The sequence below is a fragment of the Ammospiza nelsoni genome, chromosome 3 (genome assembly GCF_027579445.1).
Source record: "Ammospiza nelsoni isolate bAmmNel1 chromosome 3, bAmmNel1.pri, whole genome shotgun sequence".
NCBI classification, from domain to species: Eukaryota; Metazoa; Chordata; class Aves; order Passeriformes; family Passerellidae; genus Ammospiza; species Ammospiza nelsoni.
This window is the reverse complement of record NC_080635.1, coordinates 28,371,132-28,384,194: the sequence shown is the minus strand read 5'-3', so window position 1 is coordinate 28,384,194 and position 13,063 is coordinate 28,371,132. Positions and strand designations below refer to the sequence as shown.

General features: G+C 41.0%; 1 protein-coding gene across 3 annotated transcripts in view; it reads right to left on the bottom strand.

The window, feature by feature from the left end:
* TTC7A (tetratricopeptide repeat domain 7A) overlaps positions 1 to 13,063 on the bottom strand; it is a 168,371-nt gene that overhangs the window by 121,668 nt on the left and 33,640 nt on the right. For all 3 annotated transcript variants that reach the window (XM_059469396.1, XM_059469397.1, XM_059469398.1), the window contains 2 exons: positions 3,529 to 3,666; positions 2,375 to 2,458 (listed from right to left, as the gene is read on the bottom strand). In XM_059469396.1, the coding sequence (XP_059325379.1) occupies positions 2,375 to 2,458; positions 3,529 to 3,666 (222 nt within the window). The remainder of the gene's footprint in view (positions 1 to 2,374; positions 2,459 to 3,528; positions 3,667 to 13,063) is intronic.

The window sequence follows — 13,063 nt, the reverse complement described above, 5'->3', positions numbered from 1 at the left end:
ATTTAGCACTTTTACATCAATAAGCAAGATCAGGACATTTTACCTTGTAAATATTTAAAGTACAGGCAAAAAGACATGATGTACTTCAAAATCTGAAAAGATAGGACAACTACAGAGATAAAAAACATAAAGAGCAACACAAATATCTAAGTAACAAATATTCTTTAACAGGTAGGGAAGGTGAAGAGATATACAAACACAGAATGGACAAGAATGGAACTGCCATTCAAGTTGTTAGAACCTAAAGATCAGGCCCCACTTCTCCTAATCTATGCTAACCTAAAACTGAAGCACAATTATTCTCTCCATACACTCACTCTCAAACATCAGCAGTTAAAATCTTTCATTTGCTCTCCAGAAGATTACTAGAGCTATAGCATTGTCTGCTGTTGAGAATCAGGTCACACAACCTGTAAAGCCTACAGAACTCCCAGATAAACCCCATGTTCATGGTAAGATTCTGAGCCTTTCTGTCATGGCCTGTGTATCATTGCTGTCCTCAGTATCAAGGGTTCAGGTAGCTGCAGGATTTGCACAGACACAGAGGGCAGGACTGTGCTAACTCCAGCTGAATTCCAAGGTGAGCTGGACATGACATGTCAGCCCCCACTTGACATAGGTCAGTGCAAGGTATTAGCACCATGGCACCAAGCTCATTGTTAAAGTATTCCACCAGTACATTTGGGTTTCCTTACACATGACTGAGTCTAGCCATTGCTTTCAAGCTTGGAATTGGATTTTGAAATGCTTGTACTAAACTTCTGTAGCAATCTCTGAGGCTCCTGACTCAAGATCTCTGTTCAGCTCCCTGCTGATCTAATATGCATTGCCAAAGCTTTGGTATCTCATAAATCAGCCAGATCTGTTATATTTAAAAGGAGACAATGATGGAGTCCCAGAACAGAATCAGTGTTTGCAAGGTCCCACAGAAGACACCCCTGGTGCCTCACAGAGGGGTCACTACAGCTTTGCCTATGGTGTTCCACAGCTCTCCAGTGATTTGGGCTCCACACAATCTCCACAGGGCACTCTTTTTCCAGTGTTCTGCTATCCTTATTTTTTTGCTGCTTAATAAGAAACATGAACTTGTGTTGTTGCAATTAGATGCCATCACATCTTGTCCTAACCACCACAGACAAGATTAATCCCTCCTTTTAAAAGCTCTTGCAGACTTCTCTCGGACTTTTTTTCCTCCCCTTTAAGGTGAAAAAATCATTTCAGTCTTTTCATAGTACTGCTTACTATACCTTTAGTCACATTTGATGCTTTTTATTAGACTTTCTCTCCTTGTTCTACCATTTTTTGGAAATAGAATACTTAACAATAGACAGTCTTCCAAGATAAGGCTTTACCTATGCTCACAAAAGTGAAGGTATTTCTTCAGACTACTTCCAAGCTTTGCAGCCACTTACACATCACAAGACAATTTCTTTGCAAAAGCATAGGTTCATCTCTTATTTCCATGCCAAGGCCACTGTTTCCAGCTCAGCCTATAGCCATAAAAGACCAGTAGTAGCTGGAATTTGGCAAGTGAGTGCTAGTTGGTGGTCTCCACTCAGGTCCACATGGATTCCTGTACACTCCATGGGCACAGAATATAGGACCATATTAGGTGGTCCACTTTTGCACAGCATCAATTTGCTCATACCTCCCAAACATGTAGGTGGAGACTCCAGAATGAACTGGCTACATTTTGTACCATCTACATTTCCTACAGGAAGTTCACTCTTTTAAGACTAATAAAGAACAGCTCCTGTTACCTTTGCCTACTTCTCACAACCACATTTCAGCCATCTCAGTGGTTTACTGTGACTTTCACAAATACCACACTAATTTTAAAAAAACACTTATGCTGAAACACATGGCCATGCCAACATTCACATTTTCTTTTTCTAGACCACATTTTACACCAAGCACTTCAAAAATATTAAAACTTACAAGTTCTCTACGAAAAAACATTTAGATTTCCTTTAACAGATGGAGAAACCACAGCTGAAGTCAAGTGCCCAGAGACACAGAGAGAACTGATGGCAGTTTTAGACATCAGTCCTTTCTTATACTAAGCCCATTTATGTTGAACCTGCAGACAATGGACAGCTGTATAATGCTTTTCAACCCACAGCTATGCACAAAATCCATTTTTCTCCTCGGTAATGAGAAAAAACACTACACAGAAAGAACAGTACTCAATACCAAGTGCACACCCCTCATCACAAAGTGCAATCAGAGACTAAAAGGAGAGCACTTGTCCTTTCACAGACCTGCCTGCTGGCACCTACTCCCACACATGACACTACACATTCAAACAAGTAATCCAGATCCACTCTTCCAGAGGAAAATGTGCCCTTTCTGAGCCCTTTGGTTTGAACCTTACCTTTCCACAAGCTACCATGGACAGGGCAAGCTGGTACCAGAGGTGAAATTCATCAAATGCAAACTTCATGGCTCTCTCCAAGCACTGAGAAAGAAATTATGAACGGAATATCAGACTTTATTTATTTTCTTCCTTACGCCTTTTGTCAAGACTGCTGCTTGGGTCAGGAAACAATCTGTTGTGGCCCTGGAGACCCAGGTGATTTTTTTTTTTAATGACACTGTTTTGTTCCAGATTGCAAGGCAAGACGTATTCTATTCCCATCTGTATGGCAGTTGTCTCGTGTCAAGTGGGCAGTTTGCCTTATCTCTCTCTCTGAGTGACCACAATCACTCCTCCCTGGGGAGGGGACATCTGCTGATAACAGACTATTGAAGTCACTGCATGACTGATAAGAACTACAGCACCCCATTGTGAGATGCTCCGCCCAGAGGGAGGAGCCAAGGACTGCTACCCAGATATAATCCAGAGGTTCTGGAACACCAGCACGGCTTCTCCACTGGATTCCCCAAAGGAACAGCAGCTGCCTCTTCTTCCACTGGATCTTTGGAGAAAGAACACGTCCTTTTCTACATGACCCCCTGCTCCAACATAGCCACAGCTGACACTTCAGGAGGACTGCAGCCAGAATTCCAACTGGACTGCTACCAGCACCCTGACCCACAGGGTGTCAGGTTGGGTTCTGACTCTGTCAGGGTTGTTCTAGTGTACCGCATTGTTTATTTCATCCTTTTATTTTCTTCCCTATTAAAGAACTATTATTTCCTGCTCCCATATTTTTTCCTGAGACCCCCTTAACTTAAAATTTATAGCAATTCAGAGGGTTGGGGAGGGATTACATTCTCCATTTCCGGGGAGGCTCCTGCCTTCCTTAGCAGCCTCCTGTCTTTCCAAACCAAGACACATTTACACTTCTCAGCTAATGGGACTTGCTAGTGTACACCATTGCTTCAAAAGGCAGCCACTTTTTTCAAGTGCCTACACATAAATTATGTTAATGTCTCCAACAATTCTGTGTGCCTTTCTAGCCTGTGCAGCCACAGCTCTGCAGCTGTTTCTGCTGACAGCACACTCCATTTTCACCTTCCCTGACAAGCCACCATGAAGAGGGGCTTTGCCAGCGTGTTTGGAGGGGCAGAGGCCGAGGGAGGTACCTCAGACAGCATCACATACTGCCCTCTTCTGCCCAGTGTGATGCTGAGGAGGTCGTAGACTGCAGAGGCGTCCCGGAGGCTGACGGCTCGGTCATCCTGCTGCTCTGGGGCGCGGCTGATCACTGCGTCCCGGTTCGCCTGCGCACACACGAGAGAGCCATCAGAAACCAGGAGAGAACAACAAAACTGACTCCTCCATAGGAAGCTACACCACCACTCATTGCATTTTGTTTAAAATCATCTCAAGATTTTTTTTAAAAAAGTTTATCCCACCGTAACAAAAGTGCTTCCACAGAGCTGTTTTCTACCCACATGAAGGAAACTCAAGAAAATAGGTGTACCTACAGGAAGGAACTGCTACACATATCTCATCTGGATTTGTGTCACAGAATTAGAGCATTATGAAACAGACCTACCAGATCCCATTTCCTCAATAATTCAGAAATTCAAGGCCATCCTTAAACCATCTTCCTTATTACTTCAATTGCCTGGAACTGTGATAACTGCTTTCAAGTTTCATAATTTATCTTCCGTGTCTACACTAGATTTCTTCACAATAGCACCCATTTTTGTTGTTCTTTTTTGCTACTGACCTTTTATTGTCTAATTTGAGCAGGTTGCCAAAGTAATCAGATTTGCCTGTCATCAACTTAAAGCAATTAAAGGTTTGGGCAATGCAATAACAAATTGTTTTTTTCAAATATATAAAACATGTCTTAATTTTGCTAATTTATCAGTACATTGCTGGGCCTAGATCGGGAAGAAACATTACTTTTGACAGAAACAATCAGTTCAGCAGTTTCTGAGTACGTCCCAAAATGCCACATGCCACAGACTCAGATTTACCTCCGAATCCTAGCCCTTTGTGCTTTTCTGAGCGCAAAGAGGGAGATTACAATTCTAGAGTAAAGGGAAAATTCCTTCTGGTTTCCAAACACAGAGGGCCTCACCGAGACTACCCAGCCTCTGGGAGAGGCAGTGCTGGACGCCACTGAGCCTGAGCACCATCTGATAGCACAGACATACTGCCCTGGGCTTCTCAGCTAAAAGGGGTGCAACATCAGACACTCAAGTCTAGACATCTAAAACAGCAGAAAAATCAAGAAAACTGCCAGCAAATTCACCTTGAGCAAAGGCAAACAAAATGTTCCCTCCTTGAAACAGGAAGGTTATGAGATTTATTTTACAATACAACTATAATCTTACACCTATTTCTTTCTAATTGTGGTGAGATTATTTTTTTCTGTAAAAAGGTTAAACATGGGAATTAAGCATAATAAAAATTTCCAGAATATGCAGCCCTTAAAGCCCACACGTACTTCATTGTGATTAAGCTGCAGCTGTCTCATCATGATTTTATCTGTGTAATGCCCCAGTTCCAAGCACTCTTCATCACAGCTTCCAGCCAAGACTGCAAACAAAATTACTGACAACTAACACAATCTCAACCAAGAGCTAAATGGTGACTGCAGCTAAAGGCAAGCTGACAGATCAGACCCAGTCCAGTGTTTGCACAAATAAACTTACAGCAACTCCTGCAGCCACAAAGGCATTTTTCTTTTTCATGCTACTGCAAAAGATGCAATTCGTGATTAAAAAAATAGTTCAGAAAAACAGAATGCATGACAGAATGAAAACTACTTTAAAAATTCTGCCAAGAGTACAGAGGCATAGCTTGTCTATCTTTATTAGCAGAATTAAAAAAAAAAATTAAAAAATAAATACATGCTTAAGCTCTGTTTGGATTTAACATAAAACTGCTACTTTAAAAGGAAATAAAGGAGTTAAGTAAAGCCATATACTGTATGATCCTTATGGCCAAGCGAATCCTCCCACATATATGCAATAGCATTAACAGCTTTTTCTGCACCAGTTACATTGTTATGACAATTGTTTGTAGCAAACAGCTACTGAGACAGCACCCACAGGCTCTGTAATCTCATCAACAACCTCCCATTACAGTCAGCTACAGCCTGATGCTTTTTTGGGTATCCATCAAGTACCAAGCTATGATTTTTAAGTGGATGCATTAGCACAGACACAAAATTAATCAAAACTTATGACTGTCCATCAGGTTTTGCCACAGATACTGGTACTAGAATGAAGAATACACCCCAGTCCTGCAAAAGCAGGAATACAGGGCATACTGCATAGATGCAACATTCTAAAATTGCAGTATTATGTATTGTATATATCATACTTTACCCAAGCAGACAGCAGTTAAATGCAACATATGCATAGGCATGATGAATATTCTTTCCAAGAAGGTCATAGACCTGCTGATTTTGTTCAAGGTTTTCAATCTAAAAGCTATAGAAGGTCTTTGCAATCTATCACTCTCTATGCTTCCATAAAAGCATAAAAGTTGCCACTAGCAAATTCATTGTTACTTCTATCTCAACAATTTCTTTAATACCGAATCTATTCCCAATTGCTAATTCCAGCTGCTCTAAAGAAATAAATCAAGAGCCCACATTATAGTAGAGACATAAAAACCCCACAAACCCCAAAACCAAAAGGCACAAACCTCATAAAAAAACTGACTGAACAGTAGCAAGAATATAGATTGTGTCTAACACAATAAGGTAAATCACTGTCCTAAGTAAGGCTCAAGGTACTACTGCAGTGTCCATACAGAGCTCAGAGAAGGGAATATGAATCACTATTTCCTGAAACCCACTCAGGAAACTGGCATGTCTCTGTGGCCTGGCCTGCCTCTCATAGAAGGCAGGCTGCTGTCCCTCAGATCATCATCAACCTTTTTATTTTCTTTGCCTTCGTTTAGTTTTTGTAAGTATTAATCTGTCAGTGAGAAATCCTGACAGTCACTGGCAAGTACAGGGGCAAAACAGTTGCAGAGTTACTGCAATGAAGAATACCCCCATTCTGTGGGATGGGGAATTTTACCTATTGAAATGTACACAGAGAGACACTTCATTTTGCATTGAGAATGCAAAAAATTCTAAGCTATTAACACCAACATTTTTTCAGCACTCGTATTTCTGTTGTTTCAGACCACTAATTTTCCTGAACACAATTGGAAAAAAGGTTATTTGTACAACACTGGTCTCAAGCAGTGTATCCATAACATAAGCAGCAATTTCAATTTGTCCTACTGCATTATTTCCTCCCTCTCCACTATTAGCAGCAGTAAAACATAGCTACAAATACATTTTCAACATCCCCACCGTGACTATTCCCTTTAAGCTGTTCCCACTGTCACACACACATAATTCACAGCATACAAGCAGGACGGAGAGATGAAAAGTCACACCTAGAGAAGCTCTGTTCAAGGCTGTTTTGTGGGATGGGGAAAGACACCAGTGCTACCAACACAAGTTGCACCACGGGGAATTAGCATAACTTGCATTATAAAAGCAAAAATATACAGTAAATGTTCCTTTTTTTGAAGTATTCCAAGGTAATTGAGCAACCCAGAGATGCATCACACTTGGAAATTTTGGGATGCATAAGGCACAATTAGCTGTGCATGTAGGGGGCTCAGACATGACACCAGTCCTATCTGGGGAGATTGGACACATTTTGCAGTTAGCCCAGACCTAGGACCTTGAGAATCTTCAGCCCCTCTTTCCACAGCCCAGTGGCACAGCCCGTCTGCAGGCCACACACCCCCAAGGGGCTCCAGCCCAGGCTGGCAGCCCTGAGCTAACCCAGCATTCAGGCCCTGTGGTGTCTCTGAACCTGATAGGGCACAGAGCCTGGGGTCAGCAGGGCTTTTCGCTCTGGCTCCAAACACAGCAATGCCACCAAAGGGGACTTTGAGACCTGTGCTGGCTCTGCCTTTCCGAGCAGCCGCGGTGCTGAGCTGCACACAGCTTGGGCCTTCCTACCCACACACACAGGACACTCACCTGCAAACCAGATAAACCCCCCTGTCCACAGAGGATTTGCTGTACATCAGTGATATTTATTTATGGCTTGTTTATTTCAGGAAGGAAGGAAAAGAGCCACAGCAAATCAAAACAGCCATTACTTCAGCAGTTATTACGCACACAGTTACACTGCAGAAAATTAAATTTACCACGGTACAAAGATGTGTTTCTTAATAAAACGTCAAGTAATCATATGAATTACAATAGAGTATATTCCATGTAGCAGCCCCTTCTCACAGCAATTAGCTATGAAGTATCCTTTAATTGCTCACTTTGAAACATGGCTTCCCCTGCTTTTTTCCAAAGAAGAAAAAGAAAGCAATTAAAATCTTTAATGAGTGCCTGCTGCCTGCCCCCTAATTCATGGGCATTCGAATGTTCAACTTGTGTCTTTTCATAATAGACATAATTGCCAGATCCACTGCAACCCATCTATACAGAACAGCAGCATGTTTTACACAGTGTACTGTAATAATGTAATTGGTGTGATTCAATACTACCATTAAGAGAGAAAAACAAATGCCGTGTGTGTAAGATTGACAACAGCCCTTTGAAATCATGCAATTGATGCCTTTTCTGCTAAGAGCTGGGGAATATTTAGCCTATATCCTTTGGGTCTCCCTTTTGGCTGTTTTGCCTGTACTGCCAATAAAATAAATTAATTCTTCACAATGGCAAGAACCTGTTCAATGCAAGAGGCTACAGACTTTTTGCCTAAGTTACTGATCATCTCTACACAGCACCTAAAGGTTTCCCTCACTAACATATGCAAAGAAAATATTAAGGGTTGACTGCATAGCTGCTGTGAAAATGGCATGTGGGTAGAACAGGGAGGACAAACCATGCCCCAGTAACTCACAAAACTCCTCTCAGATATAGTACAACTCATTCCACTTCAGACCAGAAGCACAGCAAATGAAAACTTATCCCCTTGTGAACCACATGGCATCTGTCTCATTTCTGGTAAGCAACAGACCAGAAGTTACTGGGGTCCAATTCAGATGTCAATTCATCAAAACAGCCCCTTATAATTGCCTATTAAATATGACCACATAGATATATTTTACATGTTTCAGGTGCATTCTAACACCTTGTACTGTAGCAGAACTAATTCTGGAAACATCACTGAAAGTAAGACAGACATACAGCCCCATCCAAAACATCCACACAACCCTACACAAAATGACGACAGAGAAGCAGAAAGTAAGCAAATTTGTTTATGGATATTATCTTGGGTAACAAAGTCATCCATTTGCTAACAGTTATCTGGATTTAGAAAGCTATCTTCCAAGAATTTACATCCTCCTTGCAAGTTTGGAAACAAGACTTACTTGCAAAGCAGAAGGAAAAAAGCTCTCATACCCTGCTCTCTAGCAACTCACATTAGAAACATTTATTCAAGAGGTAATTAGCAGAGGTAGTGTATTTCCCACTAGAAACATTCTGCAGTCCATCTTTGCAGGTCCCAAACACATAGCTTTGCCTTGCAAACCGGTTAAGAGACAGCCAGATTTGCTACTGTAAATGCACAAGTGCGATTTGGCAGGAACCAACAGAGCAGGCAACCCTGCCCCCAGTTGTCTCTCTCAGCTGCCACAGTCCAATGGCCCTCAGTAAAATAGGCATGATGGTCATCCAGCTGTTGTATCATCACTGGGCTTGGTGCCATTAAAAAAACAAAAGGGAAAAAGGAAAAACCAGCCTACAAAAGCAACAAGAGATTCTTCTTCACCAACTCATTTGTTGGACAGTGTTATTTTATAAAACTAGGAACTGAAGAGCTAACAGGTTTTATTTATTTCTGTGTTTAAAAATACACAGGTCTAACATGATTCTGTTAAAGGCACGCTCTCAGCCATGAGTTTGTTCTCACCAGTAAAAAGAACAGGACAAGTCCCAGTATCTCTCTTCCCCCTCACCATCTGTTTCATGCTCTCAGGCCCTCCAAGGTCAAATCGCCTTTAGGGATTCAAATCAGAGATAAGATGTGGATGACATTTCTAATCTTCGTTACACAGGCACAGAATTTATTAGTTTTGGATACAAGGAGCTTTATTTCCAGTATGAATGAATACAGAGCCAAAAAAAAAATAAACCATGTTACCTAGTTTGTCTGGTGGACCACATCAGCCAAATTCCCCAGTTGTAAGAGCCAGCATTGCCAGCACTGAATAAAGGCATTTCAGACTGTATGTTGGACCTCAGATTAAAGAAGGGAAGGTTTCTAAATGCAAACAAAGAACTTTTCCTTTTCTTTTTCAACCTCAAAAGTAAACACAGAAAAGTAATACGAAGTGTTCCATTCCTCGCTCTGAGAAGCTTCTGGCTAACTTTAAGGGCAGTGCAGTCAACTCTGCACACTCTTGGGAATAGCTATTAAAATAAACAAAACTGCAGCTAAGGGTTAGTCATGCCAAACCTCCTCTGTCTACACCCTGCAGCTCAAAGCACCAAAGTCTCTGATGGCAGAACCAGTCCTGCTCCCATTGGTAGGTGAAGCAGAAAAATCACACTGCAGCAAGTGACAATATGTCCTCAGTTCTCCTCACAATCAGTGTCACTGGTTTAGATGGGTTAAATACAGTAAAAGAGAGGACTAGTGGTTTAAAAATAGGCAAGGCCATGTTTCTCCAACACGTGATAGGAGCACATCATTCTGCCACAGCCTGAGCTTGTAAAGGCTGTCACCAACTGGTCTTCTTGGTCTGAAGGAGACCATTTTTGTCCTCTCAGAAACACAGCCCATCCACACCATAACTTAGGCTATACAAAAGGAATGACAGAGTAGCCAGGAGGCCACAAACACCCATAAAAACAGCTTTGACTGTGGCAATCTTCAGGCTGCCTGATTTGTTTCGCTAGATTCCTTCATGAGAACTCTACAGCCAAAGGCTGTGACTAAAGAACAGCTGGCACAGAGAAGGAACATTTGCCAAGCTCAACAACCAGGATTCTTCTCATTGTTTACTGAGATACCTCAGCTTATGAAAATAGGTTCCCATTTTTAACAGGACATAAAGAACACAGGAGGCAATTCGTGAGATGCCATGGCAAAGCAGGCTACAAGCTTTCAGTGAAAGTGTTAATATATCCACACATCTCCAGAGCCATGAAAGAGGATTCCATGTTATTTGGCCATTTGAAAACCTTTCACATTCTTCAGCTCAAAGGCAGAGTGAAATAGTGAAGGAACTGTTAATTGCCTCTTTTGAATATATTTTCATTTCATCCCACCAGAATATGTAAACTGAGTCCCTTGCAATGCAAGGGAAAGGGATAAGTAACCACAAGCCAGAAGTGTCCACCATTAAGAGCCAGAGAAGGTTTGGTGAGAAATAGGCTCTGGCTTTCAAGAATCTCAAGGCAATTTCTTGCTTTCTCCTTCACAGGAACTGTTTTACCCTCCCATAACATCTTCTTGGAAGTCACACAGATTCTGGCAAAGCAGATGTCAGCTTCACCTTAGGAAGGCAAGTCAAACATAAAAACAAAGTGGATTTCAGCAGCAAAGGTGTTCCAGGTGTATAATTCTTGAAAAAGTACCACATCTCCTTTTCAGTACACATTTACTTAGAAGTTCTCTGATGATTTATGCTCCTCCCCAGTTCATCTCTACTCAGTGTCCCCTCCACAAGCTGAAATTTCTTTCTGTGTCTCCTTCCCCTAATTCTGTCCCTCTTCAAGGTAATTTTAGAGTAGCAGGACTAAGGAACAGGTGAAGAAGCTGTTCGGCTTTACAGTCCTGCAAGAGAGTTACAATGGCCTGACTGCTTTTGTCTCTTTAAAAATCAGAGAGAAGTACCACCTTTCTGGTCAGTTTTGCTCTGACAGACCGAAGCATCACAGAAGCCAATGTAATTGCATACTTCTGTTTCATTTTAAGGGGTTCACAATTGTAAATACTGGAAGAACACCTAATCCAGTCAAAATCCAGGAACACTAACTATGTTGCTTACTGGCCCACAGAAACACTTGTCATTGACATTGTCTCCAGGAAGCAAAGTATGTTTTATTCAGCTGTTAACATTGTATCATTAGGGAGAGCCCTCAATTACAAATTTGCTTCTAGTTAGCTCATTTCATGAGCTTCCATAAATTGCTTTTTTAAAGAAAAAAAAAAAACCACACACACACAAAACTAAAAACCAACACTTTAAACAAACAACAAACTTGTACATGAGAAAACTCACTAGCCTACAGCAATGCTGTTAGGGAAACAGGTCACATCGTAAGTTAAACAAAACTTCCCTTTCTAAGTACCATAATAAAAATGTACACAAAAGTATTTATGGATTACAAACATATGTAAAAATTAGATTGCTCCCTCTGTTCCTTCACTTAGGAAGAACATTCATGTGATTCCTAAGTGCATTTCTATACACTTGTCCTGAATTTTAGTTAGAACAAACTTGTGGCAAGGCTGATGCAAGATGAAGGCTCAGATGTTCCATTTCCCCAAAATCAGAAATACAGTTATGTGGCTCCTACAGTGCTCTGCTAAAAGAGCTTCTCTTGTTTGTTTTATATGTAGCAAATCAAAGTGCCTTGCATCTTCCTCCAGGAAGTTCCTATATATCAGAAGCAGCATTTAAGCATATACCAAGCTTACTTACTTAACCTAGAACTCACCACAGCAGTCCTGTTTCTACCAATACCATTTGCACACTACTTCATCCATAATTTAGCTACAAGACCAGTTAGTTCAACATTTTAAATGCTATTAGGTAGGGATAACTTTCTCCTCCTCAGCAGAACAAGATTGTGGAGTTTGAGGTTCCATATGGACTCTATAACAGCAAATCCAATCCCAGTTCTGTCACTGCTCCAGACCTCAATCCTCCTCCTGCTTGGAGCAGCCCCAACAAGCCCTCACTGACAGGAGTACTTCTGATTTTAATAGAAGTGCACATGATATCCTACAAGCCCTCACTCCTGTAGTCTCCACTTCTAATTATGAAAAGCCCTTCTGACTAAAGAAAAACCCTTGAAAACACAAAGCAGATGCGCTGAAGAGATTTAATCTAGAAAGCACTGAAGAGCACATAGCAACACTCAGAAGTACATGATTTTGAAGTCAGTTTAATATTTTGGGGTGGTTCCACCTCTTGAATTTTTCCCTGAATTTTAAAAGCAGACAATATTAAATTGCCCTCTTCTATAGAAGTTTGTGGAAAAGGGAAAGAACTTGTGCCAGAAGAACCAGACAAGAAAAACTGAAGAAAGCAAAAACCAAAGTTTCCACAGTATCTTTTTTCAATTTGTCTGAAAGTTATTAAAAATTTTCTAAGAAGGTTGTTGATGTTCCAAGGTTTTGAATCTCATTTTGAGGTACAAGTGACCACTCTGTATTTAAAGCAAAATAAACATTACTTACACATTTTCAGAAAACATTTCTTACACATTTTCTGTGCATTTGCATCTTCTCAGAACATGAAAATTACCAGAAGTCTCCATGCAATTATTTTTCCTCCAGTTTTCTGCCTGCCTCTTAAATGGATATTTTAAAGCCACCAACATTATAAATAGAAGAAATCTAATTATTTAACTGCAGCTTATTATGAATGTTTCTGCATGTCACAAGATTTCCTGTATCACTGCATCAGAAACTGTCAAAAAACAAACGACTGCAGACTAAGGCATGA